Here is a 26,005-nt window from a genome sequence, read left to right as displayed (position 1 = left end):
TGCCGACTGTAAAAGGGTTCTGTTCAAAAACAACAAAAACAAAGTTGTCTTTTTGGGTGAAGTTTAACATTTGAATGGTAAAAGGTCAGCCTCTTCTTGCCACATCCCTAGTTACACATACGTTTCTATGGTTACAGTCTGGCTTACTGGTCTCATAACTGAGCTGGAGTAGCCTTATCGAGGTAAATGACCATCGCTAATAACAACCTACTTGTTGTTGGCTATATTATGTGTCATCTCCAGTAAAGGAACCTCTAAATATCACAATATAAAATGAGTATTTTCTGTATTTAAAGTAAAGTACAAACTTAGGAAGATAGCAAGTGCTCACCCATCTTTTACTTGAGCGGTTACGTCTCCAGTCTGATTTCAAGCACACAGCTGATAAGTACCGTGGCTTGTTAGTGTGATGTAACAGTGGTGCAGAAATGTTTAACGGATTCGGTGTGAACAGAGAGCGTCTGATGTGACATGATAGTCAGACGCTCGCTTGCAGTAGAACACAGAGTTATACCTGCAAGCATCAACACCCCCCTGTTCTGACTCTAATTAATAATTTTGGTCGTCTCTCAAAATTTTCTATCAACTGGGACAAGAGTGAATTAATGCCAGTTTCTACAGTGGTTAATATAACTTATTGATAGTCCATTCCTCCTATTTAAAAAAGCCTATAACAACTTTTCATATTTTGGTGTAATTGTAAAAAAAAATCCACATGATCTCCTATGATTGAATTGGTAAAACAAAATTGAGCAAGTTAAACTTAATATTGACTCTGGAAACCCTTCTAATCTCTCTGGTTGGGAAGATTAATGCAATCTCCATCCCTTCCAGTCAATGCCATGTTTTATTGCTCAGTCTTACACTGAGCAATTGTATTCAATTATTATATAATTATTTGGAAGTATAAAACCATCAGAATTTCTAAAAAACACTTAACTAAACCACAGGATACAGGTGGTTTTACCCAACAAAACTTTAAAATGTATTATTGAGCTGCTCATTTATCCATTTTTGCATGAAGGAAAAAAGGCCCCCTTTCTATCACAGATTCCTGAATGACTGCTTTGCAGAAAGACTTCCTCACCCGCTCTCCTCAATAGCCCCACTACAGTTAAAGGTTCTGTATGTAGAATTTTGAAGAAATTTACACGTATTAATCGTTTTTTATTGCCAATGAGTGATCAGGTAGTAATATAACATAAAAAATGAGACCTGCCCCGACTTTCTCAGTTGTCTGTATCAGCCTGTGGACTGATTGCTGACTGACTGGGAGTGAGAGATGCTTTTCTGAAGCTCGGTGCAAAACACAACGTTAGAGATTTTTTATGTAATTATGGAAATTGTTAGCGAGAAAAAAGACATCACCTGCAATAGTCTTCAGTATGTTGACTACAGCTCATTTAACGGCCACAGGTGTCACTAATGAGAAGGAATTTCTGATTTCTACATACAGAACCTTAAATAAGTCATATTATCAGATTTTTATTATCAGACTATAAAAATCTGGAAGCAGCCCTGAAAATAAATGTAGACATCCCAATTTGTGAAAATCATTCTTTTGTACCTGGCCTGATTGATATCTGGGATATTTTTTTGAACACAGGGGAATTAGCTCAAATGGTAGAGCGCTTGCTTAGCATGTGAGAAGTAGCGGGATCAATACCTGCATTCTCCAGAAGACTCTTATACTGTGTCTATGTGATAGTCCCTGTAACTTGTTTGTGCACTACAACAAACAACCCCGTCTGTACAATTAATGGACATAAAGAGAGTCCTCTTACGTGTAACGTCAGCACTCTGCTGGCATGTTTTTTCTTACCACGCATCTTTTTTGTCAATGTCCCCCTCTCGTCTTAACTTCTGCATAAAGTTGAACACCCGCTCTCACCACCGCCATGTTACCCAACCTCACTGTGTTTCACAGATTGTCTATACAACGCCACCACAACTGTATGGACATTTAAACACCATCAACAGACGAGGTGGCCGAGTGGTTAAGGCGATGGACTGCTAATCCATTGTGCTCTGCACGCGTGGGTTCGAATCCCATCCTCGTCGAGCTAACCGGCTCCATGATTAAGGCCTCCATGCGGCAGCATTTAAGGCCGAAGAATTCAACTCATCACCCAATTGCACAAAGATTGATTCGCACCAATCAGGACTTTGTGTCGTTTGGATACTATTGATGCTTCATCCAGACCTTTCTGATTATGATCATCTTACCCACATTCAGCTGTAAAACTGGTTCTCCACGTTAGCTGGACTTTCCCTACATAAATAGAAGAAATGCTTTAAAGTCTTTTGGAGAACATGGGCGTCGATCCCGCTACCACTCACATGCGAAGCAAGCGCTCTACCATATGAGCTAATTCCTCTACAAGAAACAAAAGATAGAAGAAAGACACCAATGAAACCCTCCAGACCTTCCAGGTCTGTGTGAAGACCTGCTAATCCATCGTGATCTTCACACATCTGTTCCGATGCCATCCTCGTCAAGTCATGTTCAATTCAATCTTCTGTCTTTACACGACTACAAGTTAACAAGAAAAGACACATTTCAAGACTGCAGGGGGGAGTGATTAAAAGTGAAGAGAGTGCTTTTTAGATGACAGGGGAATTAGCTCAAATGGTAGAGCGCTCGCTTAGCATGCGAGAGGTAGCGGGATCGATGCCCGCATTCTCCACAAGCCTTTCTTACTTTCTTTGTGTAATAGTCCTTGGAACTTTCTCGTGCACTACAACAAACAACCCCATCTGTGTGATTAATTGAGATAGATAGAGTCCTCTTACATGTAACATGCATATGCACATGCAACTTCCACACCAGGTGCTCAAGCTGTAAAGACTGATAATTACACCTTGAGGTGGACGGTCAGTCCACGCCTTTACTTGAACGGCTTACCAACTTTTATGTAAACAGTGTCACGGCTCTTGTCAATCAGATGTATTTGTCTTTTTAATAGTATTCCCACACATCTTTTTTTTCAATCTCCCCCTCTCGTCTTAACTTCTGCATAAAGTTGAACTTTTCTCTACTTCTCTTTGAGCAGCAGTGGCAGTTTTTGAGGGTCCACTTCACAACCAAAGGCATCCTGTTGTCTCCAGTGTTCAAGTCTGTATGTGTGAACAGGCTGTTAGACTGTCAGCTATGATTCAATCCTTTTGAAAAGGCTCCTCAACTATTCACACCTTCAGTCCCGTGACTCTGACCGCTCTCACCACCGCCACGTTACCCGACGTCAACGTGTTTCACAGATTGTCCATACAACGCCACGACTGTATGGACATTGACACCCTGTCAACAGACGAGGTGGCCGAGTGGTTAAGGCGATGGACTGCTAATCCATTGTGCTCTGCACGCGTGGGTTCGAATCCCATCCTCGTCGAGTAAACTTCACTTTAGCCCGCTGTGTTCACATGTCATTGAGCTGACTGGCTTCATTATTAAGGAGCATTAAAGCAGCAAATTCAATTAATCCAATCAGAGGAGCCACCCACGGAAATCAATTTCAAGTTTACACAGGATTTTATGTTGTTTGTGATCAATAAAACGTTATTTCCTGATTGTTTCACAGTGATTACGTTCTAGAGCACAAACAGCCCCACACACCTCTGCTCAGCCTTGCAGTGGTGCACTGCCTGGTATGAATACGGCCTGACAGAGACATGCAGCAGAAAAACAATGGATGTTTTGATGGTCCATCAGCCCAAAAACTTATTTGACTTGATCCATCCATCCATTCATCCATTATTTCTCTGCTGCTTATCCACGTCCAGTTCATAATTAATGAGTCATTAGTTATATTATTGGGAGTGATTGTTATAAACTGGCAGGAAGTATTGACAAACGTGAAATACATTTAAATAAACAGCAATTTATTGCACATTTCACTTATTAATAATTCTGGGCCTAATCATCGCTAATGGTTTTATTGATAACTTTCATACTCTATCTGTGAAACAGCTATTAGATTGCATTGTGTTAAAAATATCTTTAAATTCATGACCGCACCAATCTTCTCTGTACTGTTGCAGTTTTACTACATGTGCTGCACCAACATGTTTTTACCATAACGCGTCTCAGGAAGGAGGAAATCCTCCGCCGGCAGTCGCTCAGAAACAGTTTCAAACCGGACGAATAAAGTCATTGACTTGACTTGATGGCTGTTCCATCAGTGTGTGAATGATTAGATTCCTCTGATAGGCAGGTTGGGACCTTGCATGGTAGCCCCCCTGTACACATTCGGTGTATGAATGTGGCTCGTAGTGTAAAAAGCGCTTTGAGCGGTTGAAAGACTAGAAAGGCGCCATACAAGTACAGTCCATTTACCGTTTTACTTGACATTTTGCTGAGCTGCAGCTCAACTCTGCATGTCTTCAGTCAGACTTTCCTTTATTTCAGCTTGTTGATCATCATTACATCATGTTTCTTGTTTTACTGACTAACTACTTTGTTACTTGAGTTGATGAGTCACATGATCAGACACCTGGATCTGGAGCCACATGCATGAAACTGATATGTAATAACAGCTGTTCTGCTGTAGGAGATCATCACTGGTGCAACACAGGCAGTGAATTGATATGAAACAGCTGATTCAGGGCATCTTCATCCATTAATGGTTTATTGTGGGAGTAGTAATGAGGCTCACACGCCCAGTTCCACAATGACTGCATACGCACAGCTTTATAAATCTGATAAAAAAGAATACGGCTGCATATTTCTGGTTTCTGGCTTTCTGAGTTTTATGCATGTGGCCCCTGGTGTTTACAGGCAACAGTATCCTGGTCTCTGTCAGAGTACTCCAGCCTTAACCAGGATACTTGGTGCATATAAACACACTGAATTATGGGTAATTTTACTGTGGTAATTACTACAATATTAATTTTTTCCACATCACAGTTTTGTCCACATTACAGAGTCTCTTGTTACAGTTGTATGAAGTCAAACGACGTTTATTCAGAGACAGTTAAATGTCTGTATCACAGTTCATGTCACTCTTTAATGAAGTTTATCACATCACATGTTTTTTTTCACATTGAGCAGCCTCAGCAGGAAATGTGTTTCCCCAGTGGACTTGAACGCAGCATCTCAGCATGATATTTCGGTGATAACTGTCTTTGTGAGGTATTTGTCGGTGTGTTTCAGGGTCACATGACGTGGTGCAGAGGTCAGAGGTCAGCTCTGCTCTTTGGGTTTGGAGAAGGAGCCCAGCTGTTTGGTGTTGGTGTCCTTCAGCTGCTCCAGCTGCCTCTGGCCACGTCGGTACAGATACTCGATGTGCATCACGTCCGTCTTCTTGATACGAGCGTTTTCTCTGAACTCGTCGCGGATCCGGGGGATGAAGCCCGGTTTGTCCTGACCGGCTCGCAGGAACTGCCGGTACAGAGCCAGAACCTGCTTCTGCAGCTTGCTGTGTCGCGACATCAGACGAGACAGAATCTTCTTTAACAACAGAGAAATAACCAGAAAGCAGGTCTGCAGGAAGCTAGAAGGACATGTTGACACCAGTACTGGAGTATCTTTAACTGCAGCTCCTCTAATGTCCAACTTCTCCCTACAAATACAAAGTCAGAACAGTTTTCAGCTCTCAGGAGATGACTGATCTTCTTCTGATGTCAGTCTGAGGGCAGATTTATGATGTACACTGACACTGAAGGCGACGTTGAGCTCTGACTGTGTTTGTCACGTTTAAAACTCAACACAGACCGTTTAGAGGAGGAACACCGAGGACTCTGAACGCACCACGATGCTCCACTTTGTCTCTTTTCTGTTAATATTTCAGGCTGCGACTCTACAAACAGCCCCGTCTCTGAGCCCGGCGCAGGGGGGGGGCAGGCGGAGCTCTGATTGGCTGAGAAGCAGGACGTCCTGTGAAGAATCTGATCTCTGAACTTTAACCCTGCAAGAGTAAAAGAATCTAATTATGTACAATAACAGACAAAAAAAGACAGAAAAACTACATTAAATAGAATAAATAACATTGTTTAGTACTTTATGTACTGTTTGACCATCATGGTCTCAGCTCATCCTCAACATTAGTATTAATGCTGCTCATTTATAACAGAATTACCAATCAATCAGAAAATATTAGTTGATTTGAATAGTGATCAATTATCTGGTGGTACTGGTGGCAGTAGCGGGAGTACAGTTAAAACTAGTAGTTTAAATATTAGTAGGCTGCAACTAGTACTAGCAGTAAAACCAGTAGCAAACCAGTGGTGGAAAAGTACTCAGATCCTTTACTTAAATAAAAGTACCGATACAGCAAACTGTGCTGAAGTAAATATACTTAGTTAACGTTACTTTCCACCACTGTTACTGATTTTAACTGCAATAAAACCAATCAGAAACTCTCAGTAAGCTGCAAACACTGAATTAAACTAAAACGACGTTAACTCGTAATTAAACAGTTAAAATGTGAACTCACCAGTTTGTGTCTGTTTGTCAGCTGATCGTCAGAGAGAGAAGACTTATTGTTAGAGTCGTTGAATGATGTAAACAGTGACCTTAACAAACGTTACGACACGGCGTGAAGCCGGACACGTTATAATACAACTGACTTCCGGTAAATGACTTCAACATAAAATACCAATTTATGCGCCCGACGCAGTAGAAAGGCCGCTGAGAGCTTTTGTTAACGATTAACAGGCGTTGCTAAATGTTAGTACATCATTATGTAAATATAGACAGCATATAGCATGGGTCAAACTGTGCTAGTGTTAATAAATATGCATCGATGCTTCTGTTTTGAAACGTCCGAACCGGAAGAGCTTCAGTACGTCCGGTTTCCTGTGAAGGTGTCAGATGTCAAAACAGAGCAGCAGCAGCAGCAGGAAGCAGAGAGGAGCTGACAGAGCAGGGAATCACACGAAGGTCCGTAGTTTAATTTGTGATTTTATTCCGAGTGTTTGACAGATATCACTTCCTGTCGGGAAACGTCTCAAAAACGAAAAAACCGGACAAATTATTCACGAATTTCTGTCAACTTAAAGTTCCTTTTCCTCTCAGATACACGTTTTTCTTCTTGTTCCTTCAGCTGGATGTTTGTTCTCTGTGCTGAATGATGGATGAACAGTTTGTTTTCATTCATCCGCTGAAGGAGGAAACTGTCTGAAAATCACAATAATCACAAAAATAAGTTTTTTTTTGGTGATTATTGAGGAAGAGTTTCACTACTTCCGGTTTGCTGTGAAGGTGTCAAATGTCAAAACAGAGCAGCAGCTGCAAATGTTTGATTTTACAGCTGCTTTTCTCAAAATGTATGATACAATTTGTGATGTTTTATGTCTCTTTTTGCGGCGAAATTGCGGGAATTGAGAAAAATTGCAAGCAAAGAAGAATAACGCGATTAATTTAAAGCTATTACAAATGAAAAGTCATATGTCATCACTCCCTTGGATAAAAAGCTTCCTGCAGATCACAGAAATAACTGGACTTCAGCTTTAATGTTTAATGTATTTTCTGAACATGAGAACCATGAGGACTCAAAGTTCTATAAAAAAGAAAATACTGTACTTGAGTTCCATTTATAACCTTTATTAAATAAACTGTCAGAGGAGGAATAAGATATATCAGCTTTGATACACACACAATACTTGTTAGTAGATCAGTTTATTGTTGGTTTGGATCCAAACATGAAGAAAAATACAGAAAATCAGCAGAATGATCCTTTAATATGTGTGTGTGTGTGTGTGTGTGTGTGTGTGTCTGCAGCCATGGAGGTGACGGAGGAGGAGCGGCGGCAGGTTGAGGAGCAGGTGGAGAGGCTGCTGAGCGGTCAGGGGTCAGAGGTCACCGGGTGTGACGTGGCTCTGGACCAGAGCAAACCAGCCACTCTGAGGAAGACCGTCACCTTCATCGTCTGCGCCGTCATCTTCAACGACAAGGTAGCAGATTACTGCGAGACGGACGAGTCACAACGATCGATAACAGAATGTTGGAGATTAATTTAATAGTCGGCAACTAATTGATCAATCGACTGATTGTTGCAGCTCTCGTAGCGACGTTAATATAAAGATTCATCAGGTTGAAGTGATGCACACATGAGATCATTGTTCATTTATCTTCTATGTGTTTTAGTTTTTATTTTGAATATTAAAAACCTGCATAAAATTCGATCAAAAAAATCAAAATGCAAAAATCTGCATCTGATCAAACATTCAGTTGTTGTGTTTTTGTGTTTTTTTTCTGGTTGATCGGTTGCAGAATCAGCAGCTTATCGACGAGAAACATCAGAAACAAAGATTTTCCAAATTGTTGAACTGTTCCTTTAAAATAATCAGACAACGCTGTCTGTTTTCTAATTAGTTTATTTTTTTTCCAACAGAATTTTTACACATTTAACACAAAAAATATTCATTAACTCATAATAAAGAAAGTTCAAAATCAAAAGAAAAAATACATATTTGCATAAATAAATCAATAAAAAAAATAATGTAGTTCTTATTATACATGATTTTTTCGTTTCCTAAAGTAACGCAGAGCTTGATTCATACAATATGAGCAAGAACATTCTAGAGAATTCTTGTTGAAAGTGTTTTAACGTTGAATATGTTTATGTAGTTTGGTCTCCGGGGTGCTGAGAACAAAAACACGACCAGTAAAATTATTGGGAAAGATGAGAAATAACTGGGATGTAGAGTCGCTGCAGCAACCAAGAACCTTTACAAAAAGTCTTTCATACCAAATGCAATAACTTAATTTATTCATAAACACCGTTACTGTCTGTCCTGTGATTTACTGTGATGAGGCAAGTTTCCACATTTGTGCAGAATAAAGATTATTAATATTATTATTATTATGTTTTGTATTTTGTGTGTGTGTGTGTGTGTGTGTGTGTGTGTCCATCAGGAGGAGGTGCTGATGGTTCAGGAGGCGAAGCAGGACTGTTATAAGCAGTGGTACCTGCCTGCAGGGAGGGTGGAGGTGGGGGAGAGCCTGGAGGAGGCGCTGAGGAGGGAGGTGAGACACACACACACACACACACACACACACACACACACCTGTCCTGTTTACCTGAGTTACATCTGTGTTCATCTGCAGGTGAAGGAGGAGGCGGGGTTTGACTGTGATCCAATCACCTTGCTGCTGATCCAGGAGCAGGGACCACAGTGGATCCGCTTCATCTTCCTGGCCCGCATCACAGGTCAGAGGGCTCGCACACACACACACACACACACACACACACACACTTGTACTTGTGTACTGATGAGGACTCGCTGTCTCTCAGGTGGAACCATGAAGAGTCTGTCGGCAGCAGATCAGGAGTCTCTTCAGGCCGCCTGGTGGGACAGACAGTCTGTCCTCCCTCTGAGAGGACGAGACATCCTCCGTCTCATCGAATGTGGACTCAAGTACGACTTTAAACTCTCTCAGTGTTTCTCTGCTACTCAGTTTTGTTTCATTTCATGAAGAACTCAGCAGGTGTGAAATTAGTCGTACAAATAGATAAAAGGGATGAAGGTGAGTTCTGATAGCAACTCTGGCTTTTGTGCTGCGTTCAGGTACCGTAAGACTCCCTGGCATCCTGTCACATTACCTGTAGACCTGAGCTGCCGTCACGTGCTGCAGAGACTCGTCCTGGTCTTCACCAACGCTCAAGAGCAGGTCTGGATCCTGCTCATCAAAGGTAGCAAACAGTTCACCAGGAGACTCCACAGTCCTGAGTCTAAAAACCAAACACTAAAACTCCGTCCTCTGTCCCGCAGCCCCGGCGCTCCACCTCCCCACAGCGGCGGCGGTGAAGACCCACGCGGTGACGTGGGCGGCCAACATGGTGGTGCAGGAAGCCATGCCGTCGTCGTACTACGACCACGACGTCAACACGCTGGGCGTCTTCAGCCTGCAGCACAACGGCCGGCAGCACGGCGAGACCGACGGCGTCTGCTTCAACACGCTGGTGGCGCTGACGCCCGACCGCGTCCAACGCAACGAGGACGGAGAGAAGGTGGAGTGGACGGGGACGGGAGAGCCGCCTCCCGTAGAAAACCCTCGATACGTCTGGTTTAAAGTCCAGAAACAAACACTGAAACAGAAACTCATGGAAATGACCAAAAACACTTCGATCTTACCGATTCACAGCCTGTACTGACCGACAGCAGAGTCTCATAAACTGTTAAAGAACATAATTCTATTTATCAGCTGATTAAAGGAACAGTTTACAGTTTTTCTTCTGATTGGTTCTCTGCACAGTTCAACACTGAGTCCACATGTTGAACTTTACCAACAAACAGCAGCTCATTTTACACGCTAAAGCAAATCAGACGCACTGAAGTAAAAACACTAACAGCAGGCAGCACAGTCTGTGAAGTTACATCAATATGTATGTTGTGTTTATGTAGTTTTAAACGCACAATATGTCATTTCAGCCGCTGGGGTCTCAATCAAAACAATAACAAAAGACGGAGTGTGATGATGGTGTGAAGTAGCAAGGGATCATGGGAGTTGTTGTCTTCGTTGTTAAATCCTAATTAAAGCTGTTTCACCTAAAAAATCAATATTTCTCCGCCGATGGTTGGTGACCACCGGACTTCCTGGAGGGGCTGTTAGCCGAGCTGCTGCTAACGTTTGTCCAGTTTATTTCTCTGATAACTTAAGATCCAGACGTCCAATGACTAAAATCCTTCTTCCGGCTAAAAGATATAGTTAAAAACCACCTAAATTTATCATGAAAATGTGGCTTAAAACTGAATAAAAGTCCATTTATAACAGTTTGTGTGGAACAACCACAACGCCGATGTATTATCTTGTATGTGTGTAAGTTACTCTTTGGTAGACGCCATTGTAGCGGACAAACACAGCGCCGCCGTATGCATCTGGTGCGTGTTTACTCTTTGGTAGAGGAGGTATGACGCCATCGACAGGCGACCAAATGAAACGGTCTGTTACTTTGATTAAATTACAGATTTCTCTGAGTTTGAATGTAAGAACACAACTCAACAACATATATAACATAGGTCTAGTTGTTTTTAGACATTTTAATGTGGAATAATTACATATTCTAGCTTTAATGGTTGATAGTGTATAAATGTGTATATAGTGTAAATACAGTCAGATGTTCTCTGTAGAACGTACTACAGTGTATCTACAGGAACGAGTCATAGAAATGCAGCAGGAAGCTTTCATCTTGTGTTTTGGTTGAATATAGATGTATCTCAGTGTGAATACATGTTAAACTGAAGAGTTTGGAAGTGAGGATGTAAACATGTCAAATGTTTTGTTGCTTGTTTGTGTTTTTTATAGTCACTGAACGCTTCCTCTGTGAAAACTATGCAAATGTGTCACAGTTTGAGTTTGAACATGTGACTCAGTATCGATCCTGCAGGGAACCAATCAGAAACACACTGTAAATGTGAAGGGAGCAATAAAATACTAATATTTATGTTGATTCTGAGTCTTCATGCTTCAACTTTGTTCAGTTTGCTGCTGCGGTTCTTCGTCTTAAAGGAATAGTTTGATATTTTGGTTTGTAGATTTATTGGGCTTCAATGCAAGAAGCACTAAACATGAACAGATTTGTTCTTAAGTGGTACGTTGAAGTTATTTAAGAGCATCTGTGACATTCACTAATTTTCCTACAATCTTACAATGTTAGGAGGGAAGTTTCAGGAGTTCAGAGCCGTCGAACGAGTCATGAACTGACCTGAAATCAAAATGTTTTCATGAACAAACCTCACAGAGAAAAGTCAGAGAGGTTCAGGAGAAGAACATGTTCAGATGTTCAGATGGATTTCAGTCTCATGTCTGTGTGCTGGAGTCGGGACGCGGTTAGCCTAGCTTAGCATAAAGACTGGAAGCAGGTGGAAACTGCTAGCCTGGCTGTGTCCAAAGTTCACCCCCCCCCCCCCCCCCCCAGTTATGAGCTGGAACTTTTCCTGGAAATATGGAGACATAAGGAGGAGTTTAAGTTCTACAGTCACAGACAAATTATTCCACTTTTTAGTCTGATTGTGATGTTGAGATTATTATGACGACAATGAAAATGAAAGGATAAATCCAAATTCACAGATAAAATGAATCAATGTCATGTAAAACAATTAAAATGTATGTTTTTGTGTCCAGTCAAACCTTTCTTGAGAAGGGAATGTGAATTCATGAAATCCATCATGTCTGAACAGAAACCAAAACATGAATATCAAGAAACTGTATTTATACTCTTTTCTTTGTTTTGTGAACACGACTTCATAACTCCTGCAAACTAGAGATTAAATTCCTCACTTCAGCAATATTTACTCAAAACTCTACAGAGTTAAATACAGACAGAGATGAAGGAAGTAAAAGTACCAATACAGCAAAGTAAAAATACTCCATTACAAGTAAAAGTCCTGCATGAAAAATCCTACTACAGTAAAAGTACATAAGTATTATGAGCTTGATGTAGTTAAAGTATTGCAGTAAAAGTACATAAGTATTATGAGCTTGATGTAGTTAAAGTATTGCAGTAAAAGTATATAAGTATTATGAGCTTGATGTAGTTAAAGTATTGCAGTAAAAGTACATAAGTATTATGAGCTTGATGTAGTTAAAGTATTGCAGTAAAAGTACATAAGTATTATGAGCTTGATGTAGTTAAAGTATTGCAGTAAAAGTACATAAGTATTATGAGCTTGATGTAGTTAAAGTATTGCAGTAAAAGTAGTGGTTTGGTCCCTCTGACTGATATATTATTATATATGACATCATTAGAAATATTGGATCATTTGAACATTTATTGAAATGAAAACATGTGAGAAGTTTAGAGGGAAAAATCACTATTTGGTGAAGCTGTTAACAACTCATAGACATGTGAAATGTGACCCCGACTACACACTGCTTTTTGTAAGACGTCAAAAGCCAAAAAGGTTGGAAACCACTGGTTTCATCTTTAACAATGTGTTGTATTTTAAAAGCTTGTTATATTATCCATTGTGTCAAATCTTCATCTGAAAAGTAACTAAAGCTGTCAAATAAATGTAGTGGAGTAGAAAGTACAATATTTCCCTCTGAAATGTAGAAAGTAGCATCACATGGAAATACTCAAGTAAAGTACAAGTACTTTAAAATACTTAAGTACAATACTTGAGTAAATGTACTTAGTTACTTTCCATCACTGAATACAAAACAAAAAGGTTCAAAACATTATTTGCCAAAAATGTTTATTACTCTAAACAGTCGGAGGAGGAAGATGAATCTCTGCAGCACCAAAGTTCTTCACGTTTTTTTTAAACTCATGTCTGATCAGCTGACTTCTCCGGTTTGACCTTCTTAATGGCGTCGAGGCTCTTCAGGTGTTTGGTTCGATTCTCCAGACGAACGAGCCACTCCCCCCTCAACCTGAACACACACACACACACACACACACACACACACACACACACAAATGAGTTACTGAAATGAAACTTCAATGTTATTAACATTTCATTCAGGTTTAAAAGGTGCTAAAAGGTTCTGTCTACAAAGCACCAATCAGCTTCTGCCTCTTTACCATGTGACCTCACTGCTCTGTGACTGTGGTTAAAGGAGCTGAGGCCTCCAAACTGATTATTATATTTATATTGTAATGAATGACACTGATACAAACAACCACTGAGTTAAAGTGAAAAGCAATGAAGCCAAAATGTTAATATGTAAGAATATGAGATCCATTCAGGCTGCTAGCTGCTGATGCTAACATTATCTGCTGCTAAGTGGCTTTGTGTTTGTTTAACATTATAACTTGAGTCCTGCAGCTGACGCAGTGATGACAGAGAAACATTCAGAGCTCAGAGACGCCGACAGAGACGCCAGTTAGTTCAGACTGTGAAGAATAAGAAGTAAATCTGGGAGCAGAAGACAGTGAGAAAGACTCAACAGACAGATAAAGCAGCAAAAAAAAAAAAACCTTAAAAAAGAGAATAAAGTAGAGCAAATATTGTTGTTGATCAAACTTTATTATTATCAGTATTATCAGTTCAAATTTGTCAGTGAAAGTGTTTTATGTCTAAATTTAAAATATGCAGCTGTGCCCAAATATGGTAAATCATAAATCCCTTCAGTAGTTGAAGGTCAGGAGATGTTCGGCGCCGGAAAACTTTAAAGGGGAAGTTGAAGCAGGCGGGAAGAAACACGTGCAAGTCGACCAACGGTCCAGATTTCCGACACTTTAATTTTTACTCGACTGTGACTCAATAATCACTTTTATCTCTTCACGCAGAACCGTCTGTGGTTGTAAAAGTCAGTCACACACACACACGAGTATTTTAGTAGACTTGCATATAGTAAAGTCATCCTCAGTGTGTGATGTTATGGTGTCTTTGAGTCCAGGCAGATCTGGTATCTTGGTGACAGCTGGAGTGTTATCACCATCACATCAGCGTTTCACGGCGCTTCTTTATTTCACCATCAATCAAACACACACCAACATCACTCTGGCTGTGTGTGTGTGTGTGTGTGTAACTTTTATGACACATGTTGTGGGGAGCATTAATCTGTCAAGTCCCCATAAAGGTAATCATTAAATGTTAAAGTGAAGACTTCATTTAAATGGGATGTATTCAGCACATTTCCAGCTCTATATTTATATTCTGGGGCTCTACTGGAGTATATTTGCATGATTTCCAGTTAAAAACTCCTTATTTATCTTCTACTGGTCCTTTATGCAGCCCCTCAGTTCAGCCTCTGTCTGAAACAGGCCGTTTTAGCTCCTGTCTCTTTAAGGCCCGCCTCCTGATGAGCCCACTCTGTTCTGATTGGTCAGCTTCAGGAAGCTTCCTCCGGCTCCGGAGGCTACGTAAACAAACTATAGTAGCAGGATTTCACTTCTTTTTCTCCTTCTTTACTCCAAATGTCAACTTCTCAAATCCATCCGTACATGTTGGAGCTGAATCACATCTGAAATATGAGAGTGGACAACGTGAACGACCTCAGCAAGACGTCGTCACGAGGAGGAAGTACGAGTAACTTTGCAGACGAAATATTCAGAGCAGGTTGAAGCCCTGACTTTTGACTTGCAGGCAGCATTTCTACATACGTTGACCTCAAGTTTTGTAACTTTGACCATTTTTAACATCAATACAAATAACAAAAAAACACAAAAACCAGGATATGAACCCTTTAAGTTAATGTGATGTCCTCTGAAGTGACGGAAACTGTGTGTCTGAAGCCTCTTTCACACATAATTCCCGGTAAATAACTGGGAAAACCTTTCAGGAACCGCAAGTGATTTTCACTATTCACACATGCAGCTACAGTCAGGAACATTTCCTGAATAGATGGGGGGGGGTCTAGCAGACGGCGGTAATGTAACGCTTATGGATGCCAACCACCATAATAACTCGGAACTCAGATCAAACTGTCAAACTCGGCAGTCTGGATCAATATGAATCAACATTCTGTTACTGCGTTGCCTGTTTCCCGCCTCAAATGTTTTCAGAAACACATTTTAACGTACTGTTTAGCTGTCATATGATAAAGTTGGAGACGCGGCCACCATGTTGAAAACAGACGAGCTAAAACAAAACACCACCCAACTCGCAGTACATCACCCACACGTCGAGGCTTGTGATTGGTTCGCTCGCTCCATGTGAAAGCGTCTTTAGTCAGACGTACGTAACCCTTTACATGCTTGTTACTGCTGTCATTCACAACACAGCTGCACTGGCAATTTTCCCTGAAATGTTACGTTGAGATCTTGAGGAGGGAAATTGGCGCTACAGATGTCCTGCTCCTGTTCACACTTGACCCCATGCAGGAAATGTTCCTGAACATTTCAGAGATAGACTGCATGTGTGAAAAAGGGCCTGAGAGATAGAGGAAATAAGGAACATTTACTTTAACAAGTTCAACTCTGTTGCTCATGCCACAACTAGAGGGACAGTGAATGACCTACACACACACACACACACACACACACACACACACACACACACACACACACACAGGTGGGGGAAAATTGTTCTCGAATCTTTCATGCCAGTAAAGCCCATTGAAATGAATTGGATTAAACATGTATGTGATAAGAGGACAAAGAAAGTACAAACAGACTGTACGTGAGTAAATGTGTGTTTGTTTGTGTGTGTGTGTGTGTGTGTGTGTGTGGTCCAGGTATTCCTCATGTTGTGGGGACTCACCGGGGGGGGGGGGGGGGGGGGGGGGGTGCCGAAGCCGAAGTGGGACAAAAAGTCCCATTTAACATAAATCATTACTTTTAGGGTGAAGACTCTGTTTAAAGTTAAGGTTAGTTTAGGGTTATGTTAAGGTTAGGGTTAGGTTAGGAGTCTCTAGGAAATGAATTCAAGTCAATGTAATGTCCTCTGAAGTGATGGAAACATGTGTGTGTGTGTGTGTGTGTGTGCGTGCGTGTGTGTGTAACCTAACCCTCGCTGTCAGCTGTCCTCACTGTCTCTTCACCACTGAGTTTTCTGGATTATTCCATTTGTTCTTTCACCTGCTGATAATCCTCCTGACCTCAACAGACAGATGGACAGATGTCTACAATGAGATTTGTGATTTTTAAAATGCCATCTTCGATTGAAAGCTAACAGTGTTTCCAGGTGGTTTCCATAGTGACCTCTGCTCACAGTGAAACACCTGAACAATAAAACATCTCCTTCCTCGCGGCTCAGCGTCAGTCGCAGCCACATTAAGACAAATACAAAACCACCTGAGAAAGCTTTAAATACTTTTGTTGGTTTATAAAGAGCTGAATGGTTTAAAATACATTTCTGATCTTCTGCTACGTTCTCAGGTGGTCTGGGGCTGGTCTGCTTTCTGTCCCCACAGTCAACACTAAATATGGAGAAGCAGCATTTTTATGCTCCACATATTTGCTCTTAATGAAGCTTTTGTGAAAGTTCAATAAGGAAGATCTCTTCCCTCATGTTCTGACCACAGCCAGTATATATATAGTGAGGTGTGACATCACCCAGCGGTTTCACTGGAACCAGTTTGAAGCCCAGAGTTGCAGCTTCTGGTCAGCGCCATCTTTCCTTTCAGATAAGGAGTGCAGGGTTGTTGCCTTTCACACTCTGGAAACACGTCCTGCTACCTCAGACCCAAGCTAACGTTAGCTACTTTAGCTAATTTGTGCTAAAAGGGCAGGTACTGTAATCAAGTAACAAACTTAGTGAAATATTGAGGCAAGAGTCCGACTCAGTGTGAGTCCCGGAGCCAACCGTCAATCACAGCTGTCAATCAACGTCCACACAGCAGACATCAAAGCTACTGTAAGTCTTCAGATCCACTAATTTAAGAAACTGAGAATAGAAGAAACCTGAAAGTGTATTGTTTTTTTTCTTTTCTTTTTTTTTTTCACTTCACAGTATTGCTGAGATTTTGGATTACTGAAATATTGAAAAAAAAAAGAATTGAGGGAGTTAAGTAATATACAAAATTTACATTGACATCATTTTAATCTTAAATAAAATAAATTTAATTTAATTTCAGTTTCCAGTAAAGCTAGGTGATTGTGAACCTCTTACCAACAACATAAATTTACTGTCATCATGGTTTTTAATAAATAAAAAGCATTAACTTGAGAATATCTATAACAGCTTGAAACATTTAACCAATCAGACATCTCATCAATCAACTGGTCACACTGTGGTTAATCCAGACGTTTCATGTACTGATGTATTGAAAATAAATTGTACCTGTTGTTTTTATCAAGATAAATGTGACAGATTATAGATCAAGTTCCCGACTGTAGACTGAAGAAGTTCTTATTGAATAGTTCAAACAGAACATCTTCTAAATTCAGCCTCTGTATCTGAGCTATCTGTCTGCGTGTCAGCCAGCCTCCATCACTCATCGCTCTGTCATTATCACCTCGACTCCCTGCGACACATTTTTCCAGCCTCTGGCCGGGTCACACATAACGGACACAATTAGTGGGGACTAGATCCGGGGTTAGAGGCGACCGGGGGGCAGATAGCTGTGGAGTTGGGGGGGTACATGGTAAAAGATAGCCGGGGGATTAGGAGATACATGGTATTGATAGGTGGGGGATTAGGGGTACAGGGTAATGGATAGCGGGGGGATTAGGTGTTATGAAGAGGAGGAGGATGAGGAGGTGGTGTGAGGTTAAGGAGGGATAGAGGAGCAGATGACTGGAGTTAGGAGGGATAGGGCTAATAGTTGGTGTAATGCTATTAGAGGTGAAGGTTCAATAGGAGGATATACGTATATGCTATATGCTTGAGAATCCCATTATAATGTGATGAAAGAAGCTGCAGCAGCTTCCAAACTTTCTCCAAAATTCAAACTGAACCACAGCAGAAACGTTTGGCTGACCAGGAGACAACTGCCTCTGTGGTGTCGGATTACAGTGTGGATTCTCCTCCTAGATTATTTATTTGATGAGGTTTTAAGATCTGTGTGGTACCAAGACATCTGCTGATGCAATGGAAGTGAAAGAATTTAAATCCAGCTGATATTAAATGGCTTTTTTGTCTTCTACAGTACATCACTTCCTGTGTTCTCCTTTTAGAAAAATCAGAAAAACCAAAGGAGAAATCTATATATTTAATTCTCTAATTTCATGATGGCATCATGACATTATTTTTGATGAAATACCATTAGATGGAGTCATCATATCCATACACAGGCAGAGCAGGCGGTCACACTGAGCCTGATAGCATCCTGCTACACAACACAAGAGCCACAGACTCTGAACAACAACCCACATTAGCTTTCCTGCTAAAGTCTCCTTCTCATCTAACTTACAAACATAAACACGTCTTGTCTTAGCCTGCAGCTTAGCTTGTCGAATGAGCCGCCAAACAAACATTCACCGGGGAAAAGTGCACCGCTAATGTCAGTTAGCAGCTGGTTAGCTAATTAGCCGCTCAGCTGCAGCACATTAAACAGCATGTACCTGCAAATGTCACTTGGGACCCGTTAGATGCTGGTTTGGTTATTGCTCTTCAAGATCTCTGTTAGTGACACACTGTGTCCATGATCTGTGGCTACAGGAGTTTGTTTACATTGTCTCCATCATATGATGTAACACCTGCCAGCTGATATCAATCAAACACAGACACGACATGCCCCCCAGCTACTGTCAATCAAACACAGACACCGAGACGCCCCCCAGCTACTGTCAATCAAACACAGACACCGAGACGCCCCCCCAGCTGCTGTCAATCAAACACAGACACTGACACGTCCCCCCAGCTGCTGTCAATCAAACACAGACACTGACACGCCCCCAGCTGCTGTCAATCAAACACAGACACTGACACGCCCCCAGCTGCTGTCAATCAAACACAGACACTGACACATCCCCCCAGCTGCTGTCAATCAAACACAGACACCGACACGCCCCCCAGCTGCTGTCAATCAAACACAGACACTGACACATCCCCCCAGCTGCTGTCAATCAAACACAGACACTGACACGCCCCCAGCTGCTGTCAATCAAACACAGACACTGACACATCCCCCCAGCTGCTGTCAATCAAACACAGACACTGACACGTCCCCCAGCTGCTGTCAATCAAACACAGACACCGACACGTCCCCCAGCTGCTGTCAATCAAACACAGACACCGAGTCATTCATTCTAATAAAACAAAACTATTACCAATACATTTACATGTTGATGTTCTTCCAAAGAGGGATGTGATTTAAATGTGATTTTAGTTGGACTTTAAATTTGTTGCACTCACAGCATTGAAAAATAACATTAGAAAACCTGAAAGCAATATCTTATCTTGCAAAACTTGCTAATCGGGTAGCACAAAAGTGGTCGGATGAGGCATTTTGCAAATAATAAAAAAAATCTTTAATGTTGACAATATTGAGTCAATATTAAACAAGTCGCAGCTTCACTCAAATGGTGGATTGACCTTCACAGCAGGATGGTTTTTATTCATTTCCCCACACAAAGATAAACTGTTGGATCATCTTTCATGCTAAACAAAAGAGAGAGGCGTCAAACTCTGGTGTTAGTTTGTCCTCTAATAGTTCCAGAGTGTCATATTTTTGATTGTTTTATGTTGATGATCTCTTTTTCTTGTCAGTGACGGACGAGTTGAGCTCAGGTTTCAGTCCAGCTGATGTTTCAGCTCATTAGTGATCATCATTACTGAGACCTTTAACAAGCAGACTGTCTGTGAGGGTCGACTGGGTGTGTTTGTCCTGGTATGTCCTCCAGCTTGCTGAGAGACGAAGCTGTTTGTAATGAGAGGATCTGTTTTTAGATGTGTCTATTTACCAGGGGGGCACATGTCCACCCGCACTGAAACCACATTCATAGTCAGTTTGGTCACAGACACCACATTCAAAGTGCTCAATGAGTTGGTGTGTTCAGGATAAAGTGTGTTTGCAGAGAACACAGTCTGATTCAGGCCTCTGGGATGACTTCACCGATTAATAATTTACTCATACTCATGAAATCAATGCAGCAGACCCATAGATATCAACTTTTTTATTGCAGGCATTATTCTTCTTCTAAAACCTGGTGCCTACATTACCCACAATGCACCTGGACCACTGACGGTTCAGTAGGAGATTTTTGTTTATGCTAGTAGTGGCTAATGTAGCCTGGAAAGAGGTCTTGTAATTCCACAGCAGTTATCTGCAGACGTGTTTTCCACCTTCAGTATTGTACATTCTGTTATTTGTGCCTGAATGCTTTTTCAAGTGAATTAAGATGTATGCTTTGGCTTACTAGCTTAAAGGGGATATGTTCTGCTTCTTGTGGTTTTCTGGTATTTATGTCCTGTCTTGAAGTCGGATGCTAAACGTGGTTTAAGTTCCAAAACTTGAGGTGAAGATGTATAGAAATGCAGCCTGCAAGTCAAAGTCAGGGCTTCAATCTGGTCTGAACACCTTGTTTGCAACTTTTTTCTACCTTGCTGACAAGCTGACATCAACTCGTCGCACATGCCCATAAATGGTTGTCCATTCTGTAGCCTTGGTTGCTAAGGTGGTTGCTAAGGTGTTTCCATGTGTTGTTCACGTTGTCCACTCTCATATTTCAGATGTGATTCAGCTCCAACATGTACGGATGGATTTGAGAAGTTGACATTTGGAGTAAAGAAGGAGAAAAAGAAGTGAAATCCTGCTACTATAGTTTGTTTACGTAGCCTCCGGAGCTGGAGGAAGCTTCCTGAAGCTGACCAATCAGAACAGAGTGGGCTCATCAGGAGGCGGGCCTTAAAGAGACAGGAGCTAAAACGGCCTGTTTCAGACAGAGGCTGAACTGAGGGGCTGCATAAAGGACCAGTAGAAGATCAATAAGGAGGTTTTAATTGAGAATCATGCAAAGATATTCCACTAGAATCCCAGAATATGAATATAGAGCTGGAAATGTGCAGAACATGTCCTCTTAAAAACTGTATGTTTAGTTTTTAACCATGCTAGCAACATGTCTCAATGGATGGAAATGTGGGTCCATCAATTTAGTCTAGACTGAAATATTTCAAGGTTTGTTCAGGCATCCATGTCCCCTTCAGGATGAATCCTACTGACTTTGATGATCCTCCGACTTTTCCTGTAGTGCCACAATGAAGTTTTAGTTGTTTGTTGAAGTATCCCAACAACTATGGGTTAGATTACTGTGAAATTTGGTTCACAAATTCACGCTCTCCATAGGATGAATTGTAATAACTTTTCATCTACCACCATCATTTGGTTAAATATTTAATTTGGTTTATGACCAAATACCTGCAAAACCATAGACTGTAAAAAAAAAAAACAATGGCTATAGCCACCGTGATGTCACTCATTGGTTTGTGGGCTCAAGTTCTGAAGCCTCGAGTTTGCATTTTGACTGTCGCCATCTTGGATTTTTGGAGCCAAAAGTGATCATATTTGGATGAGAGGGTGGAGCTGACCCTAATACTAGCAAGCTGCTAGCTTGGTTAGCATGGTGCATTTACAGTCTATAGTTAACTGTAATAATGCTAACGTTAATTTTGGCGAGCAAAAAACAGGCTTAAAACAAAATGTACTCTTTTCGCTGTGGTAGCGACTTGTACAGCCACAGAGCTGCCAGCGTGGCTGTGGACTTGTTTATTTCCCATAAGTGTGAACATGGTGAGAGGTTGACTTGCTGCTGTATAACTGAGTGTTTCTTTGTGGTGCTGAGCAGTCAGATGTGATGTTACTGACTTGTTGAGCGCGCTACCGTTCATCCTCTGCTCCTCTGTATCAGCAGTCTGAGTGTGAGCATCGATCCTCTTCTCCCAGAACGACTTAATGTAGAGTCTATCATGGATCAGAGCCACGTTCATCTGCAACAACACAACACTCAGTGTAAAACTACTGTTGCTAGCGATACTGTCTACAACTGATAATACCAGCTAATACTTCTCAAACACTAAATTCACATCAAGCTGAGACGCTTTGTTTCAGCTCCTAGAAGTCAGCAAGATCTTCAGCTAGTGGTAAATTGTACCTTAAAATGCAGTTTACTGTAAGTTCTAACTGAAGTTAGTAACACCTTAAGCCCTCTAACTGATCACTAATAGTCAGTAAATGGTTTATAACTCACTATAACGTAGTTGTCAGTGGATTTAAGTGTTTATTAATGTGGACACCCCTAAGTGTTTGCTGCTGCATAAACAGATAATGAATGACAATATAGTAAAACACAGTTATAATGTGTCCTTAAGTTGAGTTGTCTAAAAGTGGGAAATATGAAATGGAAAATCTCAAGTAAACTAGAAGTACCTTAAAACCAGTGTTAGAGGAAGTATTCACATCCTTTACTGCAGTAAAAGCACCAATACAGCAATGTAAAAATACTCCATTACAAGTAAAAGTCCTGCATGAAGTTAAAGTATTGCAGTAAAAGTACATAAGTATTATGAGCTTGATGTAGTTAAAGTATTGCAGTAAAAGTACATAAGTATTATGAGCTTGATGTAGTTAAAGTATTGCAGTAAAAGTACATAAGTATTATGAGTTTGATGTAGTTAAAGTATTGCAGTAAAAGTACATAAGTATTATGAGCTTGATGTAGTTAAAGTATTGCAGTAAAAGTACATAAGTATTATGAGCTTGATGTAGTTAAAGTATTGCAGTAAAAGTAGTGGTTTGGTCCCTCTGACTGATATATTATTATATATGACATCATTAGATTATTAATAGTGAAGCATCAGTGTTAGAGCAGCATGTTACTGTTGTAGCTGCTGGAGGTGGAGCTAGTTTACACTACTTTATATACAGTTAGCTAGTTTAGTCTAGTGGTTCCCAACCTAGGGGTCGGGCCCCTCCAAAGGGTCAGCAGATAAATCTGAGGGGTGGTGAGATGATTAATGGGAGAGGAAAGAAGAAAAAACAAAGTTCAGTTTTTGGACTTTTTCTCTAATCTTTGATTTTTGCTGAAATATTGGATCATTTGAACATTTATTGAAATGAAAGCATGTGAGAAGTTTAGAGGGAAAAATCACTATTTGGTGGAGCTGTTAACAACTCATAGACATGTGAAATGTGACCCCGACTACACACTGCTTTTTGTAAGACATCAAAAGCCAAAAAGGTTGGAAACCACTGGTTTCATCTTTAACAATGTGTTGTATTTTAAAAGCTTGTTATATTATCCATTGTGTCAAATCTTCATCTGAAAAGTAACTAAAGCTGTCAAATAAATGTAGTGGAGTAGAAGTACAATATTTCCCTCTGAAATGTAGTGGAAGTATAAAGTAGCCTTTTCCACCACTGCTTAAAACTCTACTTTATCACAGTAAATGTATTTATTTACTTTTCATCACTGGATAATACTGATTCTACCACTAATACACATGATACAGCACTACTGATGTTACTATTCTTTCTTCTGTTAGTGTTACTGTCATGGTTGTGATTACAGTTTTAACCTTTCAAAACAGGTTCACACAATTTTACAAGTGATTAAACATTAATAATGTTAATATGACACTCAGCAGCAAATCAGATAACATTTAACTACAATGTCTCATATAAATCTTATTTATAAATATGTCCCATTATAGTAAATCCACACACAGCTGCAGAACTTTAAACTGGCACACAGCAAGTTATAATGAACTTTACTTCAGGAAAATACTTTAAATTAGCACTTTAATGCTTAAATCTGTTAAAACACATTTCAATTATGTGTTTGAGTGTAAATTTGCTAAACCAGCAACTACATCAGAGCAGCAGACTGAATAACAGCCTTTAATGGACTATAATGGCTGTTATTCTAATAATTGACCTTAAACACTGTAAACATGCTAATTATTGATTAATAACGGAATTATTTGAGAGTTAGTGATTAAAATCAAAAAGATTAAACACAAACCTTCTTTCAGAGCTTCAGCGTTGGTCAGCCTTGAAGGGTGGATGAGGTTGTATGTGTGTGTGTTTTACATGTGAACTGCGGTTGGTCAAGCATCCTGTAAATCACTCATTTAATCGGCGCATGTTTCCCCTCCCTCTCTCTCTCTCTCTCTCCCTCTCTCTCTCTCTGTTTATTGTGTTGCTCTCTCGTCCGTGTCTCCCTCTCAGACTGGACTCTGTGTTTGGATTTAACTGGAGTGCAGAGACGAGGATGAACAGAGAGAGAGAGAGGGGGAGAGAGATGAAGAGAGAGAATGAAAGACAGAAAGAGACTCAGGATGGAGGGAGGCGTCAGCCAGAGAGCTCAGAGGTGTGAATTAACTTATTTTTAGATTCAGTTTTTTATTACTCGACTTCACTGAAGCCTCGGTTCTAATTGACTCATGAAGGTTTTAAGTTGTTTAACTATTTTTAAGCTTTAGGAACTCTCTCTAAAGGCTCCCTGTGGAGGAGTCTGACTGCTATTGTTGCCATGGAGAGATGTTTTTGTCTGAGGGCAGCAAAGCTCTATATGGCAACGATGACTGTCGCTCCACCACTTTGGTCTGGACTGAAATATCTATAAATAACTATTACATGGATTACTATGATTTTTTGTGTGCGCACATTCATGTTCCCCAGTGGATGAATCCAACTGACTTTGATGATCCTTTGATGTTTCCTGTAGCGCCACCATGAGGTCGAACTTTTAGATCTTTATTGAAATACCTCAACAGCTATCGGATGGATTCACACATCCATGTTCCTCCTCAGGACGAACTCCTCTGACATTTCATCTAGCGCCAAATTGTGTTGAATACTTTGGTTTATGACCACATTCCCATCAGCCTCAGCTGTACTTTTTATGAACTGCTAATTGGCAAATGTCAGCATGTTTACACACTAAACTAAGATGTGAACATAGTAAACATTTGACCTTTTCTCAATACAGAGTATGGCAAGTTTGGACTTGTGTACTTGGGAGTTCAGGAGTCCAAACTCACAAGGACAGGAAGACGCAGTATGATCATTTATAGTTGGAACAGCAGCGTTGTTGCTGATGTCGTAGAAGAAAGAAGCCGACCAGAAGTGCAGACACAGGTGCCAGATGGGGAAACCTCTTTTATTTCACAACGTAGACAGAGAGAATTCCAACGTAACAGAACTTGACATGCCTCTGTCAGCTAAATTCCTGTTTACCAGACTCCTCGGCACCTTCAAAGTCTGAAGAAGATATTACTCAATTTCACTTATCTTGGACTTTGACCAAATGTGAATGGGCGTCTCTGCATTATGTGTGTGCGTGTGGTACTCCGTCCCTTTCCCCAAATATTTCCAGATGTCTCCTGTTTGCTTGGTGGTCTGACATGTTTGGCATTAGGTCACAATGACCTCCTCCTCCTCCACACTGACAGCAGCAACACACCTGTACCTGTCTGCACTGTGACCAAACAATCCCGACTCAAAGCTCCACCGACAGACCTATTAAACAGTGAGATGCAGTCAGTTATGTTATCCGATCTATGATGTTAATTTTAATACATTTATATTTATAGATTTTTACTGAAACGTGTTTTTTATCTGTATAAGGAGCCCAGAGTCCACAGACGCAGCGCTGTCGTTCTATAAAAACATGAAGCTTCACTTTATCTTCAGACAAACTGAAGCGGCTGCTACAGATATTCAATTTTTACACCGTATCATTTACTAAAATATTTTAATCCATTTTAAGGCATTTGTATTCTTATTCATGAATGA

The 26,005-nt window shown here is 40.7% G+C and overlaps 3 protein-coding genes and 3 non-coding genes across 6 annotated transcripts; 4 read left to right on the top strand and 2 right to left on the bottom strand.

Moving 5' to 3' along the window:
* The first annotated feature begins 1,979 nt into the window (after window positions 1–1,979).
* trnas-gcu (transfer RNA serine (anticodon GCU)) lies at window positions 1,980–2,061 on the top strand. Its single transcript has one exon. It is a non-coding gene; the product is annotated as a tRNA-Ser (tRNA).
* Window positions 2,062–2,614: 553 nt separating this feature from the next.
* trnaa-agc (transfer RNA alanine (anticodon AGC)) lies at window positions 2,615–2,687 on the top strand. The gene has a single exon. It is a non-coding gene; the product is annotated as a tRNA-Ala (tRNA).
* A 620-nt stretch (window positions 2,688–3,307) lies between these two features.
* On the top strand, window positions 3,308–3,389 carry trnas-gcu (transfer RNA serine (anticodon GCU)). Its single transcript has one exon. It is a non-coding gene; the product is annotated as a tRNA-Ser (tRNA).
* A 990-nt stretch (window positions 3,390–4,379) lies between these two features.
* sdhaf1 (succinate dehydrogenase complex assembly factor 1) lies at window positions 4,380–6,564 on the bottom strand. Its single transcript, XM_067573999.1, has 2 exons — window positions 6,432–6,564; window positions 4,380–5,903 (listed from the first exon to the last, which is right to left on the bottom strand). Exon 2 carries the CDS (start codon window positions 5,426–5,428, stop codon window positions 5,180–5,182), a length of 249 nt encoding a protein of 82 aa, XP_067430100.1. The 5' UTR covers window positions 5,429–5,903; window positions 6,432–6,564; the 3' UTR covers window positions 4,380–5,179.
* Window positions 6,565–6,776: 212 nt separating this feature from the next.
* On the top strand, window positions 6,777–11,390 carry nudt18 (nudix (nucleoside diphosphate linked moiety X)-type motif 18). Its single transcript, XM_067573987.1, has 7 exons — window positions 6,777–6,877; window positions 7,718–7,890; window positions 8,855–8,965; window positions 9,047–9,149; window positions 9,234–9,357; window positions 9,508–9,632; window positions 9,712–11,390. Exons 2-7 carry the CDS (start codon window positions 7,720–7,722, stop codon window positions 10,092–10,094), a joined length of 1,017 nt encoding a protein of 338 aa, XP_067430088.1. The 5' UTR covers window positions 6,777–6,877; window positions 7,718–7,719; the 3' UTR covers window positions 10,095–11,390.
* A 1,730-nt stretch (window positions 11,391–13,120) lies between these two features.
* LOC137170556 (protein FAM240B) lies at window positions 13,121–24,371 on the bottom strand. The gene is made up of 3 exons (XM_067574012.1): window positions 24,231–24,371; window positions 22,076–22,197; window positions 13,121–13,315 (listed from the first exon to the last, which is right to left on the bottom strand). The coding sequence occupies exons 2-3, from the start codon at window positions 22,195–22,197 to the stop codon at window positions 13,210–13,212; spliced, it is 228 nt and encodes a 75-aa protein (XP_067430113.1). The 5' UTR covers window positions 24,231–24,371; the 3' UTR covers window positions 13,121–13,209.
* Window positions 24,372–26,005: the final 1,634 nt, after the last annotated feature.

This window comes from Thunnus thynnus, chromosome 2 (assembly GCF_963924715.1).
Source record: "Thunnus thynnus chromosome 2, fThuThy2.1, whole genome shotgun sequence".
Taxonomy (NCBI): Eukaryota; Metazoa; Chordata; class Actinopteri; order Scombriformes; family Scombridae; genus Thunnus; species Thunnus thynnus.
Note: the sequence above shows the minus strand (reverse complement) of the source record. Positions and strands in the feature narration are given on the sequence as shown.